Source organism: Protopterus annectens, chromosome 4.part0 (assembly GCF_019279795.1).
Source record: "Protopterus annectens isolate FY-2018-M chromosome 4.part0, PAN1.0, whole genome shotgun sequence".
Taxonomy (NCBI): Eukaryota; Metazoa; Chordata; order Ceratodontiformes; family Protopteridae; genus Protopterus; species Protopterus annectens.
Genome location: NC_056733.1, coordinates 131,451,095 through 131,469,078, shown reverse-complemented (window position 1 = coordinate 131,469,078; position 17,984 = coordinate 131,451,095). Strand labels below are relative to the sequence as shown.

Sequence of the window (17,984 nt, the reverse complement as noted above, 5' to 3'; positions counted from 1 at the left end):
TAACTGAACTCGAATAGTAGCTGCAGCTGAGCCTTCATTAAATAGCTTTGCCAAAAACTCAAGAATGGAAGGTATAGGGGCAAAGAACGGATCAATGTGGTTATTCAAGGTCCAAGAAGAAAATCTCTTCCATTTGCTGGCATATAACTTTCTCGCTGAAGCTTTAAGAGACAAGATCAAATTATGTTTGATGGGGAGTGGTTAGGGAGCCTGGCTATGTTTGGAATTGGAGCAGCCAAGCTGTCAATTTGAGGGATTGAAGGGAGGTGTGGAGCATCCCTGATGCATGAATCAGAAGGTCCGGAACTGGGTCCAGAATCCATGGCTCCTACTGAAGAGGAGGCCAAAGGTAGGGGAACCAGATCTGATGAGGCCAGTAAGGGGCAATGAGTATCAAATTCCTTCCAAGGAATTGGCTTTCTGAAGAACTTTGGGTATCAACAGAAAGGGAGGAGAGGAGCAGAGGAGACCCGAGGGTCAATCGTAAACAAGTGCATCCCTTGGTAACTCCCCCGGAGGGGGGGTAAGGGCAATATAGCTGCTGCATTTGGCATTCATGGACGTGGCAAAAACGTTGCAACAAGGCTGGCCCCATTTGAGGAAAATCATCTCCACTACGTCTTGTTTTAGGGACCACTCGTGATGTATCAGAATTGCTCTGCTGAGTTTGTCTGCTATCACGTTGGATTTCCTCGGGATATGCATTATCAGAAAATGTTGGGAGGAGGTTACCCACTGCCATACTCTGAGGGCCTCCCAGCAAAGGGGGTAAGACTTGGTCCCTCCTTATTTGTTTATGTACCACACAACTGGCATGTCTGTCTGTATTGCAATAGTTCCTAGCAGAAGAAAGGCTTGGAATGCTTGCAACACTAGAAGCACCACCCTCATCTCTAAGAAACTGATGTGCAAATGAGCCTCGTGATCCTACCAAGTGCCTTGGACAGTCCTTCCCAGATAATGTCCGCTCCACCCTATCTGGGAAGCATCCTTGGTCACTGTGGCTAAAGGCTGTGAAAGAGCAAAGGGTCGACCTAATGTCACATGAATGGAGTGAAGCCACTAACGAAACTCTTTCTTGCAAGATTCTGTTATCACAATTTGGTGGGGGCATGGGTAGTGCACAGCCAACTGAGTGAACAGTAACCACTGCTGAATTCTCATAAGCAGGGATGCTAATGGAATCAAGTTTATTGCTGCTGCCATGGTCCCCAAGACTTTAAGGACTCTTCTTGCTTGTACCTTTTTCTTGGAAAGTAGATTTATGACCTGATGTCATAGGACTTCAACTCTTTTAATGGGGAAGTTTTGCCATCATTTTTGTTGTATCTAGATCTGCTCCTATAAAAATGATACGCTGCAATGGCAACAAGGCAGATTTTTCATAGTTTATTGTGATTCTTGGTGAGAGCAGAGGTGTAAGGTGGTGTCTCTTGCTTTTGTTAGTAGATGTTTGGTGGTGGCGGTTAGGAGCCAGTCTAGGTACGGAAACACTCGGAATCTTAGGCATCTCAAGTGAGCCATGACTACTGCCAAACACTTGGTGAACACTCTGGGGGCTGTAGTGAGACCAAAGGGCAGAGCTAAAAATTGGTAGTGACTGGCTCCCAGACGAAAGCGCACATGACTCCTGGATTGCCTGTCCATTTTTATGTGGTAGTATGCATCCTGGAGGTCTATAGAGCACATCCAATCTTCTTTTCCCAGAAAAGGGAGTACTGACTGTACTGTTACCAACTTTGCTTTTCTTACTGATTTGTTTAATCTAATGAGATCATGGATGGGTCTCCAGTCCTCTGTTTTCTTTGGAACTAAAAAGAACCTTGAGTAAATTCAGGATCCTATTTGGTCTGCAAGGACTGTTTGGATGACTCTTTCATCTAGCAACATTTGTATTTCTAGAGCTGCCTGTTCAGTTTGATTGAGTGAAATGTCCAGGATGTTCTTTATGTTTGGGACGGGGAAGGAAAAGGGTATACAGTAGCCTCTGGATACGATGCTTTGTACCCACTTGTCTTTTGTTATTTTTAGCCAGGCTTCTGGGTACAAAGATATGCAACCCCCGACTGCCTCAAGAGATGGACAGACAGGCCCCCTTTCAGGAGCGCTGAAACAGCTTACCATGGAATGATTCCCTGTCACCCTGATTCTGTGGACCCCCTCTGCCACGTGGTTGGCATCTTCCATTACTGTTTCCCCTCTGCCCCTGGGAGAAGAATCACCACGTGTGTCCTGAAAAGCTCTCTGGGATTTTCAGAACCACATTTTTCCCTTTTGGCCTTTTGGGTAAGGTCTAGAAGGTAGGGAAAAACAGACTCCTATGGCAGAGAGAGTTTTTCCTCCTTGCTCACACCTGGTTAGTGTGTCTTTGACTTTTGGCCCGAACAAGGACGAACCATCAAAAGGGGTATTAACAAAAGAAGATTTAAAGGGCTCTGTAAAGTCACACAAGTGCATCCAGAAATGTCTCCTTAGGGAAATTCCTGAACTCACTGCCCTACTCGTTCCATCTGCTGTATAAGAAATGAGTCTCATGGAAAAGTTGACCACTGAGTTTAAAGTGGAGAGCTGACAGGAAACCTTCTCTGATACCCCCCAGCTACTGAACCTGGGACAGCATCGCCTAGCTCTTTCAGGCGATCTCGCTGAAGTCTGGTAAAGTGAGTGAGAATTCAGTGACCTGAGTGCAAAGGTCACTAAAGAAAAGGTGCACTTTCTGTATCTGTCCATCGTATGGGACTCCTTGTTCGATGGATGGACAGATGAGGACATCTCTGAAAGTTCCTTTTTGGTGGCTGCTGCCACTACCATAGCATCTAGTGGGACACCTTTCGTAAGAAAACTCTTATCTGTGGGGGATGCTATGAATTTATTTGGCCTCCTGGGAACAGGCTCCACTGAGTCTGGAGACTCCCACGCCTTTCGACAAACTAGGTCCATCAGTTATTCGAAAGTCAAAAACACCCAAGTGCCGGAAGGGCATGATCTAAAAGCCTTCAGATATACAGATTCCTCCTCAGAAGGGTTGATGGGCTTCCAGCCACCTCTCTGCTTAAGTATTTCCAGGATGTCTGTGAAGGACACATCCTCAGAGGGCGACCATGGGGACCCTTCTGACTCATAAAGGTCTGTATCGGATGTGAAGGACTCCTCTGGGGAGTCTAAATGCTTCCTCTTACATAGTCTCGTACGAGGGACCTCTTCAGAAGGGTATTCTGGAGATGTTTCAAAAGAGAGGGGTTCACCCAATGGGCCATCCTGAGGCCTAGCATATCTGCGTCTCTGTAGATGCAGTGGTGCCGAGACAGACAGTGGTGCCTTTGGGGGAGGAATGACTGGACCTGAGAGTGGAACTGCCTGTGGAGACAGCACTCTCATCATCATCATCTCGAAAGCCCCCACCCCTGATCCAAGGAAATTTCTGGGTCCGAAGAGTCAGAAGGCATCCCCAGAACCAAGGGGTTGGCTCTGAGAATGATGTAGGAGCTGAGCTCACCTGTGCAGAAGCCCCGAGAGGCAAGTTCAGATCAGACAACTGTCCAATCCGACAGTTTGGCCAGCAATGGTGTCCTTAATGGCCTCCACACCACACGATCCACATCATCATCAAAGAGGCTCCTGGAGGATCGAAAGGAGGGAGCAGGAGCTCTAGCAGACTGAAGCAAAGGAGATTTCAAAGTAGGAGAAACTTGCTCCAGTTCTGGGGACCAGCTCCATAGGTGAAACTCCATCAGCACTGAAACCAGAGAAGGAGCCGAGGTAGTAGGTTTTTCAGGCTCAGTCTTCAGGTCCGAAGATGACACTATAGACATTTTTTGTGATGGCACCGAAGGAGTACTGGAAGAATATAACCTTTTTGCCGACAAATCGGATCTGGAAGATGGGGATTTTGACAATTTTGAAGTACCCTCGCCTATTTCAATTGCCTCTGTGAAGGGGGTCTTTAGAAAAACCTTTTAAAATCAACTTATTTTTTCTCTCAAGCAAAACTTTGTGGCTGAATGAATAGCAGATAGCACATGATTCCTGTAAATGCTCCAAGGTAGTTATACACAAACAGTGTGACCATCAGTCAATGACATTTGTTGATTACACTTTTTGTATTTCTTGAACCCAGAGGGTTTAGCTTCCTTAGGTTCTTTAGACATTATGGCTATCAACAACAACAACAACAACAACTGTAACAGCTAATTACTACCAGAGAAAAATATATTATTTTTTAACAAACACAACACCACTGGGGCAACTGCAGCCCTCTAACTTAAGCAAGCTTGCCGGGCAAATTAAGGGAAAATTCCTGAAGTATACGGAGCTCTCTAACAAACGAGCCTGTAGAAGATAAAAATGGGCTTAGAAAATATAAATTTTAGCCAAGATAGGAAAGGGAAAAAGTCCTAAAGAAAGAAATGATGGTCAACAGCAAACAACCAACAGAAGCAAACACACTAACTTAGTTTAAATGTATGTAATAAACACTAGAAAGCTATATATGTATTTTTAAATTACAATTATCCAAAAAATCATGGAAGAAAAATTCCACTTAGGCAGAGCCAGAATGGAAGCACCCAATCTTGTTTAGTGGCAAATGAGAGCTGTGGAGCCTTTCTAGGACATGATGGGATATGATGGGATAGGATTATAGCCACAAGCTGGTGGAGTCAGAACCTCCACCCCCCATCACAAACCATGAAACACATACTTCACATAATCAGTGTATCACACAATCACAGCCCTTAAGGAAAAATAATGTACCCAACACACTAGTAACAGGCGACTCTATAGTCAGACACACTGATGTCCCACAAACTAGGCTGGACAAGGAGAAGGTTACAGTTAGCTGCCTGTCAGGCGCCAGGATCCACCACATAACACAAGCACTCAGGTCGCTCCAGAACAAGTACAAATACAACTCTGTCATTGTCCATGTTGGTGTGAATGACCTGAGACATACCTCCCTGGACTACATGAAAAGAGACATAGAAAAGCTCTCTGATCAAGTAGCCCAGGCCGGTATGACCCTGACCCCGAGTAGCATCCTGCCCTTACCAAGAATTATGCCACAGTATAAAGAAAAAATGATAAATTTCAATAATTGTCTAAGTTTCTGGTGTCATTCAAAGGGGATCCACCAAAAAAAATGGAGTATGCCTAGTAAAAAGCATAAACACAGGTAGCAGGTCGCAGTGAACGAACCACAAAAAGCTGTTCAACAGTTTTGAAATAGCTAAGAAAACCGCCACTACACATTTTCTACATAAATGCAGGCTTCGTTGAAAAGATGTCACCAAGGTTAAAAATCCAATTTATTGAAGTATAGAAGAAAACTGCCACAACACGTTTTCAATAATATATTAACGTTGCTAACTGACATAATATGTTTTTGTAGGAGTTACACTCAAAGTTCATCAGATATAAAAGAAACATCATGTTGTCACTTCCTTTTTATACATCTTGGTTAAAATACTTATTCAATTAATCAATTGAACTTTTAAAGGAACCTTGATTCAAACAGCATTTAAATAAATAATTTGCATAAATATAAACCAATTCCATAGCATTAAATAGTACATCAAGTTTGAATATAAGAACCTTTACACTAATATGTATAATAAATAATAATATGCTAAAAAATTATTTAAATACTAAATATATTGTAAAATACATTAAAACTGTATGTAAAATTTCTTGTGCAATATATAATAGGATGGACTACATACTCCCAGCAATTGAATTCAGTAAATAAAATATATTATAAATTATATATATAAAATATGTCATATCACTGGCGTTCATTATACTGTAATTTTGCATATCTGAGTTTAAGTAAAGGGGCAATAGATATATGGTCATTCATGCCCGGAGGCTTATTGGCTTCTAAAGTAATTTGCCAATATGTCTCCCTAAGTTCTAATGTAGTTTCCCAGGGGCCTCCCCTAAGCTCTTTAGGAACCATTTCCACTACATAAAAGTGGAATTTAGCTTGGGGGCATTGGAGGGTGTGTTTGTACAGGGCATTTCTAGAACTTTGCTTCTGGATATGTGACTACTGATGTAACATATTTATTCTATGTTATACCCCACGATGTGAGGTTAGCTTGGGTTGAAGAGGCCCTTTAATATGGCTTAGAGACTAGTGAAAATTATCTTTACACTATTCTTGAACTGGCTAAACTTGTTCTGAACAATATTTTTTTATATTTTTAAGGTGAATTTTTCAAACAGTAATCTGGGGTGGCTATGAGGGCCAATTGTGCCCCCACCTATGCTGACATAGTTTTGTCTGTATGGGAGAAAAAATGTATAAATAACAGCAAGTATGCCAAGTATTGGAATCTATACACCAGATTTCTGGATGATATATGTATTTTTTGGACTGGTACACATGAATCAATAGAAGAATTTATTGGATATTTAAATCAAAGTACTACATTTTTATGATTAACATATCAAGTGACTATCAATTATGTCAATTATTTGGATGTTTCTTTACAAGTGACTGAAAATGGGTTTAAATCTACCATATACAGGAAACCGACTTTTTCTAACACTTATATTAGATTTACTAGTGCCCATCCCTTATACCAAAAGACGAGTATTGTAAAGGGACAGTATGTCCGGGCTTGCTGCATGACATCTAATGAAGAAGACTTCATTAGAGAATGTGATTTACTTATGAAAATGTTTTTGGAGAGGGGATACCCTATTGAATTAATTATTGACATACAAAGGGAAGTGAGTTCCAATAGACAAGGCAAATATAAACCTGTTTTAGGGTTGGGACTAATACAATCTTTATCTGAAAATGATAGTCAACAGAACGTGAGACCGGTCCAGGTTATAACAGCATTTTTGTTACTAACTTTAGTGCTAATGCTTATGCAATTAAAAACATTGTAGAAAGTGAATGGGCTAAATTTAATGATTTCACAGACTTGCCTAATTTAAAAGGGAAAACAATTAAAACTGTTTTCTGGAAAGGTTATAACATAAAGAATAACAAGTATCCTTCTGTATTTTCTAGTAAATCTAAGGGCACATATAAATGTGGAGCAAGCCCCCAATGTAAATACATTATACATAAAAAAGAAATATTTTTGACAGCAAGGAAGAGATGGATAGCAGCATCCAATTATTCTAATTGTAATTCCCAGGGGCTAGTATACATAGCCATATGTGAGGGTTGTGAGGGATTCTACATAGGAAAAACTGGCAGAACTTTAAAACGTAGAATATATGAACATATGAATGATATCCAGAAGCAAAGTTCTAGAAATGCCCTGTACAAACACACCATCCAATGCCCCCAAGCTAAATTCCACTGTTTTGTGGTGGAAATGGTTCCTAAAGAGCTTAGGGGAGGCCCCTAGGAAACTAAATTAGAATTTAGGGAGACATATTGGCAAATTACTTTAGAAGCTAATAAGCCTCTGGGCATGAATGACCAAAAATCTATTGTCCCTTAAATTAAACTCAGATCTGCAAAATTATAGTATAAAGAACACCAGTGATATGACATCTTTTATATATATAATTTATAAAAAGAAGTTATGTACCTACCATAACGTTCCATGTTAGTTGTCTTCATCTCAACTTCTTTCTTGCTGGTTGGGATCGGAGCCAATCCTCGGCTCCGATTCGGCCATCTTCTATAGCTCGAGAGCTGTTTACTGGTTGAGGCTACCCCTTATCCCATGATGCCTAGTGCTAGCTACCCAGATCTTGTTTGAAATAGCTAACTCCAGACAAAGCCAGAGAATCAACCTGTCCAAGCAAACAGGTTGAGCATACCTGTCATACTCTCTAAGTCAGAAGAGGAAACAAACCAGAGAACACTCAGCCAGTGAAACCAAAACTCCTCTCAATCCAATAGGAGGGTGGGATGCAAGAAAAAAGGCGAGATGAAGACAACTAACATGGAATGTTATGGTAGGTACATAACTTCTTTATGTTAAGTTGTCTATCTCACCTTCGTTCTTGCTGGTTGGGACAGCGTCCCTAGCACCTACAATCCTGGGTGGTTCATTGGAACAGACTCTTCAGAACAGTGGAACCAAAGTCAGCTCTGCTCCTGGAGACCATATCTAGCTTGTAATGAGAAATAAAGGTATGAGGATTTGCCCACATAGCAGCTGCACAGATAGAATCCATGGGCAACCTAGACTGGAAGGCTACAGAGGTGGCCAAAGCCCTAGTAGAATGACCTTTTGGTTTGATAGGCAACTCTTTGTCTCTCAATTGATAAATGAAAGTAATAATGTGTGGCAACCACCTGGATAAGGTCATTTTGGAAACTGGGAGACCATGATTGCCTATAGCGTGGGAAAGCAATAGTTGGTCCGACTTCCTTATATCCTTAGTCCTATGCAAGTAAAAACGCAATTGTCTATGAACATCCAATTGGTGTAATTTGTATTCTGCCTTGTTGGTGTGGTTACGGAAAAACACAGGAAGGTCTATAGATTGGTTTAAATTATTTTCTGAGCAGACTTTCAGAAGGAACGAGGGATTAGTCCTCAGAGCAACCCTGTCCTTATGAAAAACCAAGTATGGAGGACGAACACATAGTGCCTAAAGTTCAGAGACGCATCTGGCTGAAGTAATAGCTACCAGAAAGAGTGTTTTCCAAGATAGAAACTTAATGGAGCAGTACACTGCAGGTTCAAAGGGGGACATAATTAATGAGGTTAGTACCAAATTAAGGTCCAAAGGAGGAGGGGGATCTCTCACTGGCAGTGTATGGAGAGTAGTCCCTCTTATAAAGGCTTTACAGAGCTTATGAGACATAATGTTTGAATTAGACAACCCAACATGAAAGTTAGAAATGGTCGCCAATTGAACCCTGATTGTAGCAGAAGCAGACCCAGAATGAAAAAGTTGTGCTAGGAACTCCAAAATTTCGTGGACTGGTGCTGAAAAGGGATCTACGTTTCTAGCCTCTGCCCAACAAGAAAAACGTTTCCATTTGCTAGCATAAGTTTTTCTAGTTGTGGACTTGTGAGAGGAGACAATAATCTCACGCATGGCCGGGGAAATGCTGGGAAGCCTGGCTAAGGTTGGAAGTTTAGCTACCAAGCTGTGAGCTGGAGTGTTTGGAGGGATTGATGCAGCTCGCCTGATTGATGAATCAGTAGGTGTGGAATCGGATCCAGAGTCCAGGGCTGATCGAGAAGGTAATGTTGCAGGAACGGAAACCATATCTGCCGAGGCCAGTAGTGGGCAATGAGGATCATTTTGCAACCCAACGATATTGCTTTCTGTATGAGTTTCGGTATCAGGGGAAATGGAGGGAAGGCATAAAGAAGTCCCTGAGGCCAATCGTGGACTAGAGCGTCTCTGGGAGAGTGACCTGGAAGCGGAAGAAGGGAGAAGTAGTTGCTGCATTTGCTGTTGAAGGGGGTGGCAAAAAGATCGCAGCAAGACTGTCCCCATTTGCGGAATATCAGATCCGCAACTACCTGATTCAGAGACCATTCGTGAGGCATGACAATAGCTCTGCTGAGCCTGTCCGCTATGATGTTGGACCTCCCAGGGATGTGCGTCGCAATCAGAAATTGTTGGGACGAAATCGCCCACTGCCAGAGTCTGAGTGCTTTTCGACATAGGGGGAAGGACCTGGTTCCGCCCTGCTTGCTGATGTACCACACCACTGACATGTTGTCCGTTTGAATTGCAATGGTCCCAGAAGGGAGACAGTCCTGAAGAGCTTGCAACGCTAGGAGCACGGCTCTCATTTCTAGGACGTTTATATGCAGATGGTACTCGTGAGGCTGCCAAGTGCCTTGGACTGTCCTGCCCTGATAATGCCCCCCCACCCTATCAGGGAGGCGTCTGTGGTCACTGTGGCAACCGGAGGGGGCTGAATGAAGGGTCTGCCCTGAGTCACTAGTGGGGAGACCATCCACCAGGAAAGGTGCCTTTTGCATGCTTCTGTAATCATGATCATGTGAGACATGGGCAGCTGTTGGAAAGACCACTGTGTGAACAGAAGCCACTGAAGGATCCTCATGTGAAAGCGGGCCAGTGGGATTAGAAGAATTGCCGCTGCCATGGAACCCAGAGTTTGAAGGACGAACCTAAATTGGATCCTTTTGCTCTGCATTAGAATTTGTACTTGCTGGGGAATTGTAGACACCCTTTCTGGCAGTAGCCTTGCGGACATGTTCCTTGTGTCTAAGTCTGCTCCTATATAGGTGATAGATTGACAGGGCAACAAGGCAGATTTTTCGAAGTTTATTGTAATGCCTAGCTGGGAGTGGATTGTGATTGTGTAGTCCCTGGCTTGCAGAAGTTGATGCCTGGTAGTAGCAGTGAGGAGCCAGTCGTCTAGATATGGAAACACCTGGAATCCTTGACGTCTCAGGTGAGCCGTGACCACTGCCATACATTTGGTGAACACCCTGGGGGCTGTGGTGAGACCAAAGGGCAGAGCTCTGAACTGGTAATGACTGGCTCCCAGCCGGAAGCAAAGGAATCTCCTGGAGCGCCTGTCCATTTTGATGTGGTAGTACGCATCCTAAAGATCTATGGAGCACATCCAATTGTCCTGACCCAGAAAGGGTAGAATGAACTGTACCGTGACCATCAGAAACTTTGTTCTTTGAACAGACTTGTTTAGTCTGCTGAGATCCAGAATCGGACTCCAGTCCCCTGCCTTTTTTGGTACCAAAAAGAACCTTGAGTAAGTTCCGGATCTATGTTGGTCTGCCGGGACTTCCTGGATGACTCTTTTTTCTAGCAGTTTTCAAACTTCTATGACTGCTTGTTCCCTCAGATTGGGTGGAACATCTGGAAGGGATTTGCATGGCGGTAAGGGGGGTTGATAGAAGGGAATTTTGTAACCTCCGGATATAACTGACCGTACCCATTTGTCTTGCGTTAAATTTTGCCAGGCTTTTGGGTACAGTGAAAGTCTTCCCCCGACTGCCTCCAGAGGCAGGCAGCCGGGCAACCCTTCAGGGATGCTGAAAGAGCTTCTTAGAGAAGGATTCTCTGTTGCCCTGGTTCTGCGGACCCCCGCTGCCACGAGGGTGGCATCTGTTGTTGTTTCCCCCTCTGCCCTTGGAGGAAAAATCGCTAAGTGTGTCAGGCGGGCTCCCTGGGATTTTCGGAACCACATTTTACCACTCTTCTGACCCTTGGGGTATGGTCTGGAAGGAGTGGAAAAATGGACTCCCACAACAGAGAGAGTCTTGCCTTCTTGCTCACACCTAGTCAAAGTGTCTTTCACCTGTGGTCCAAAAAGAAAGGAACCATCAAAGGGGGTGTTGGTGAATGACGCTCTAAAGGGTTCCGCAAAATTACACAGCCGCATCCATGCATGTCTCCTAAGGGCCACGCCCGTACCTGCGGCTCTGCTCGCACCATTGGCTGCATAGGAAATGAGCCTCATGGAGAAGTTGACTAGAGAATTAAGGGTCGCCAGCTGGGAAGCCACTTTAGCTTGAGCCCCCTCAGCTGATGGATCTTGAAGGGTATCTCCGAGCTCTTTAAGGAGATCCCTCTGAAGCTGGGTAAAATGGCATAAGTAGTTCAGTGACCTCATAGAAAAGGTCGCTGAAGCAAACATTTGCTTCCCGTATCTGTCATGGTTCTAGACTCCTTGTTAGGAGGACGGACAGATGAAGAGGTTTCCGCTAACTCTTTTTTGGTGGCTGCTGGTACCACCATGGCATCAACAGGAACACCTTTGGTAAGGGAACTGCTTATCATGGGGTGCTGTGATGAACTTGCCAGGTCTCCTCGGTGTTGGTTCCACTGTATCCGAGGCTGACCAAGCCTTTCGAGCCACCACAGACATAAGCGATCGAAAGGCGGAAAAACCCAGGAGGTGGAAGGTCAGGAACTGAATGCATCCAGAAATACAGACTCATCCTCGGTAGGGACTAGGGGATTCCAGTTCCCCCTCTGCTTAAGCATTTCTAGGATGTCCGAAAAGGAAACATCTTCAGAGGGGGATCTCGGGGACCCCTCCAAATCATCTAAGTCTGTATCAGAAGTGACAGACTCAGGGGAGTCAATGTGCTTCCTCTTGCACTTCTTACGAGGGGGCTCCTCTGAATGATCAGGGGAGGCCTCGGAAGAAGAGGAAACACCCAATGGGGTGCTCTGGAGTGCCGGTTCCCCAAGCATGGGGTCTGGAGGAGGAGTACAGGTTGGCACAGGCACTACAGGGGACGGAGTCAATGGGGCCGATAGTGGAGCTGACTCAATGGCCAGCACACTCCTCATAACATCAAAGGCGTCCCTGCCATGATGCAGAGAAGGCTCCGATTCTGAGGAAATCAGAATCCTTCTCCGCACCAAGGGAGAAGGCTCCAAGGCCAATGTAGAAGCCAAGCTCACCTGCGTCGAAGCCCCAAGAGGAAGAACGGGGTCGGACAACAGTCTGATGCCACTCACCCCCTCAGAGCCCATGAGGGAGCCCTGGCGTCCAGATCCCTTGACGGACGGGACCATTGAGGGAATCGGAGCCGATGACAGAACTGAAGGAGATAGAGTTATCGGTTCCACTACTCGAACCCCAAAGAACTCCGGCTCTGAGCTCAATGGAGTTGGAGAAGGAACATCGATAGAAGTGGATGGAGCCGACACCTGTTGAGGAGGGCTGGACAACATCTTGGCAAGTGCCTGCGACTTTAGCAACCTACTGACCACTCTCTCCACATCATGATCCGAGAGCCTAGAGGATTGAGAGGAGTGAGAAGATCTATGACTGCGCTCGCGCTGAAGCAGGAGAGACCGAGGAGCCAAATGTATTGATTCCAGAGAAGGGGACCTCAGCCTCTTGTGGCTCCGTGAAGGCTCCAAAGTTTGATGAAGCCGATGGGGAGATAGTCTTATCGGTTCCGGCTGGAACCGAAGTACCAGGTAGAGTCTGAACCAAAGACGGCTCTGAACTTGGAGCTGACAATTTGGTAGATTTAGGGGATTTCACAGGCTGAGACTTGGCCGGTGAATCCTGGGGCTTTAAAAGACCCCTAAGAATAAGCTTATTCTTACGCTCCTGCAGAACTCTTGGACTAAATGCATTGCAGATAGAACAAGAGTCCTGCAGGTGCACAGCGCCTAAACAATAGACGCAAGAAGTGTGCCCATCTGTCAGAGACATTTTCTGACAGCATGAGTCACACTTCTTGAACCCAGACACCTTGGATTCTTCTGACATCCTGTAACAAAAAATACAACAATAGCTAACAAATCAAAATACAGTCTACAGAAAAACACAGTATACTACAGACTAAAGCTAAAGTTTTTTTTTTTTGATAGGAAGGCCTCTAACTCAAACGGCTAGCCTATAAAGAAGGTAGAAGGAAAGCCTCTAACCTAAACGGCTAACCTGACAAGAAAAGGATAAGGAGAGGGGAGGGGGAGAACTCTCTAAATTAAATGAGTTCTAAAGGGGAGGGAAGGAAGCTACAAATACACACTTAGCTAACACAACAAATATAAGACTAAAAGTTAACAATAACCCCTAGGAAAAAAGACTATTTCTAGTAAAAAAGTTCTATAAAGAAACTTTATACGAGCCTGAGCCAGAAAAATGACACCTCACAGCTGAAGTGGCAAATGAGATCTGGGTAGCTAGCGCTAGGCATCATGGGATAAGGGGTAGCCTCGAGCCAGTAAACAGCTCTCGAGCTATAGAAGATGGCCGAGTCGGAGCCGAGGATCGGCTCCAATCCCAACCAGCAAGAACGAAGGCGAGATAGACAACTTAACATTATATTTATTTACTGAATTCAATTGCTGGGAGTATGTAGTCCATCCTATTATATATTGCACAATACATTTTACATATCGTTTTAATGTATTTTCCAATACATTTAGTATTTAAATAATTTTTTAGTATAATATTATTTATTATACATATTAGTGTAAAGGTTCTTGTATTCAAACGATGTACTACTTAATGCTATGGAATCGGTTTATATTTATGTAAATTATTTATTTAAATGCTGTTTGAATCAAGGTTCCTTTAAAAGTTCAATTGATTAATTGAATAAATATTTTAACCAAGATGTATAAAAAGGAAGTGACAACATGATGTTTCTTTTATATCTGATGAAGTTCGAGTGTAACTCCTACGAAAATGTGTTGTGGCAGTTAGCAATGTTAATATATTATTGAAAACATGTTGTGGCAGTTTTCTTCTATACTTCAATAAATTGTTTTTTTAACCTCGGTGACATCATCTTTTCAATGAAGCCTGCATTTATATAGAAAATATGTAGTGGTGGTTTTCTTAGCTATTTCAAAACTGTTGAACAGCTTTTTGTGGTTTGTTCACTGCGACTGGTACCTGTGTTTGACAAAGGGGATCCAGTATCTGTCCACCTGGGATGACATGCTCGACAAGCCACGTTGCTTCGCAAGAGACGGCTTGCACATGTCATCCTTAGGCTTTCGAATACTGGCCAAGGCTTTTGCCACCTCCATAGTGCCCTTTTTAGGCCAGGCTCAAAAGACAAACCCACCACCGTAAACAGCACAAGTAACCAAAAACTGAAGATAATGCTACTCAACGCCAGACGTCTAAACCTCAAAATGCATGCACTCGAGGCACTCCTCAATATGGAGAACATCGATATCTGTGCAGTAACAGAAACCTGGTTTAAGGCTCCAGAGAGCACCCCAGCACTATCAGGCTATAACTCATACCATACTTTTTGGCCACAGAACCCAGACCGAAACACAAAAGGCGGGGGTGTATCCATATTCATTAAGGATACCCACACCTCTAGGTTAGTGGCACAGCACAATGCCTCAGAGATCATCTATGTGCAACTAACAATGGGCAAAACTGCAATTCAAATTGTAGCTTGCTACAGATCACCCACCATGACCCAGGACCCCCATTCCCCATTTCTGGAGACACTGGAAAATATGAAGATCCTACCAAACGCCCTAATATTGGGTGATTTCAATTACCCAAACATTAATTGGGAGAACTACTCAAGTACTAACTCCCTTGCCCAATGCTTCCTAGAATTTATAAACTTGAATGCCCTGGATCAAGTGGTCAACACCCCCACCAGAGGTGACAACATATTGGACCTGGTCATCACCAACATGGGCGATCGGTGTTCTGCACCAGAGGTCAACCCCTTGCTGGTTAGATCAGACCATAGACTAATTACTTTTTATATGCACATTCTGCCCCTGCCATAAATAAGCTATACAATAAAAGGAGAAAACTAGTACAGAAAAGAGTAAAATCCCAAAAAGGAAAGACATCCTTGATCAGTATCAGCAAGAAACTACGATCCCTCACAAAATCATCCAGGGCTAGCTTCGAAAGAAAAATTGCCAAGGACTCCAAAGATAACCACAAAGCATTCTTTAGCTATTTCAAGAACTTAAGTGGAAACTCTCAGATCTTCTCTGAGTTAGTGCAGAATGGCACAAAATACACTGAACCGACTGATATTGCCAACATTCTAGCAATCAGGTTTAGTGCAAACTTCACCCCCCTCTCACGCCCTAAAGGGCCCATAACCATACCAGAAGAATGTACAGCCCCGGCAATCACTGACACACAGGTTAAAACAGCCCTATGCAAAGCCAAAAACACAGCTTCAATGGGACCGGACAGTGTCCCAGGCTGTGTCTTACACGAGCTCCAAAATGAACTAACCCCTCACCTAAATACACTGTTCAAACACAGCCTCTCTGCAGGCTACGTACCCATAGAGTGGCGCACAGCAACAGTTATCCCGCTCCACAAAGGTGGAACCACAATGGACCCTGGGAACTATCGCTCTATAAGCCTGACTAGCCTGGTCTGCAAGGCTATGGAGCGCATCATCATGGAACTCATTAACAGACATTGGGAACCTCCAAACATTGGACCCTACCCAGTTTGGCTTTGTTAAGGGCAGATCATGTCTCCTAAACCTGGTGGACTTCTTTGAGACGGTTACCAAGGCTTTAGATGAGGGAAAGGAGGTCCACACAGCCTACCTACACCTCGCAAAGGCTTTCAACACCACTCCCCATTCTGGTATTATAGACAAGCTCACCAGCCTGAACATAAATCCCTACGTCATGAGATGGGTTGCCAGTTGGCTCATGGATAGTACCCACATGGTGAGAGTTGCAGGCTCTAGGTCTGACTAAACCAGTTACAAGTGGCATCCCCCAGGGCTCAGTCCTGGGACCCCTCCTGTTCGGTATATACTTCTCAGAGGTACAGGCAAGCAAAGGAGGACTATGGCTGACCAAGTTCGCACACAACTGCAAACTGGGAGCCATAATTGACTCACCGGCTGATACAGACATCCTCCAGAAGGGTCTCACTGAGACGGATACCTGGTGTCAAAATCATGGCCTCAAGCTAAATGCCAAAAAGTGCATAGTCATCCCCTTTGGAAAAAAACAAAGTACCCGCGAACTACCACATATGTGGTAGTCCCCTAAATACAGAAAATGTAATAAGGGCTCTGGGGACCCAAGTATATAGTAATCTCTCCTTTGGTAATCATATTGCCAAGGTGGTAAGAAAATCCTTCTATGTGGCCCACCTAATCACAAAAGGGTTCGCATCTAGAACAAAAGAGGTTATTGTGCCCCTCTACTCATCACTCATCAGACCCATCATAGAGTACAATGCCCCATTTGGAATGTACCTTACAAGACACCTGCAACAGCTGGAAAGACCACAGAAGTACCTCACCAAGAGGATTACTGGCCTCAAACAGATGCCCTATGCAGCCTGACTGAAGAAACTCCAGCTGCACTCTGTTGCATACCACTTACTCAGAGGTGATCTCTGCCTGACATACAAGGCCATGTCCAACCCAAAATTGATGGACATGCTCCACCTAATAAAAATCAAATCCCCAAGAGCCACACGCTCTAGGGATCTAAACCTCACCACAGTGATAAATAGAACATGCTGGAGGGATAGATTCCTGTCCCAGAGACTCCCCATGCTTTGGAACAGGATTCCAATCTACATTAAGCAGAGCCCCTCACTAACACTCTTCAAGAGAAAGCTTGACGAGTGGATGGGAAACAGAAAATTTACCCCGGGGATCACTGCAGTGGCTCTGCTGGACAGAGGCACAGGGAACTAATCTAAGTGGATGGTGAAAGCCAACACATTCTGGCTAGGCTTATAGATGCCCTCGGGCAGATAGCCTAGTACTTACCTATGAACCCATGAAAATTGATAACACAGATGAAACGTTATGGTAAGTACATGACTTCTTTATCTGATGTTGTCAATTTTCATTCACTCCTCAACCAATGGAAGACGGTCCCCAAATACCTTATATCCTGGGTGGACTCTGAGGAAGGATATTCTACTCTTTCCCCTTGAGACCAAATCCAATTTATAATGAGTAATAAAAATATGAGGATTAGCCCAAATAGCAGCTGCGCATAGGTCATCCATGGAATGGTTGCATAAAAACACACTGATGAGGTTGCCACAGATCTTGTAGAGTGAGATTTTAAATATTTTGGTAATGACATGCCTGATTTATTATAGACAAAGGCTATGCAGTCTGTAATCCATCTCACCAATGTCACATTTGTGATGGACTTGCCTAATCTGTTGTCTACAAAGGATATAAATAATTGATCAGATTTTCTAATGTGTTTTGTTCTGTGTAAGTAGGAACATAGCTGTCTATGAACATCTTGTAAATGCAGCATGCATTCACCTTTGTTTTTGAATATGAGGAAGAAAACAGGCAAGTTAATAGACTGATTGATCCTGAATTCTGATACCACCTTAGGAAGGAAGGGTTGGTTCTTAATGTCATCCTATCCTTATAGAATATCATGTAAGGAGGTTTAGAGGATAACACTTGGGGTTCTGAAATTCTCCTAACAGAGGTAATAGCCACCAGAAATAAAGTCTTCCAGGTCAAACATTTAAGATAATATTTTCCAGGTGGTTCAAAGGGGGAATGGATTAAGGCCTGCAGATCAAAGTTCAAATCCCATGGAGGAGTAGGATCTTTATAAGGTGGTCTAAA

At 43.9% G+C, this 17,984-nt stretch overlaps 1 protein-coding gene across 1 annotated transcript in view; it reads right to left on the bottom strand.

Annotated features, from left to right (window-relative positions):
• Window positions 1-17,984, bottom strand: part of LOC122800226 (dynein axonemal heavy chain 17-like) — a 17,083,451-nt gene that overhangs the window by 8,517,108 nt on the left and 8,548,359 nt on the right. The window contains exon 35 of the mRNA XM_044069720.1: window positions 15,422-15,445. Coding sequence (XP_043925655.1) covers window positions 15,422-15,445 — 24 coding nt within the window. The remainder of the gene's footprint in view (window positions 1-15,421; window positions 15,446-17,984) is intronic.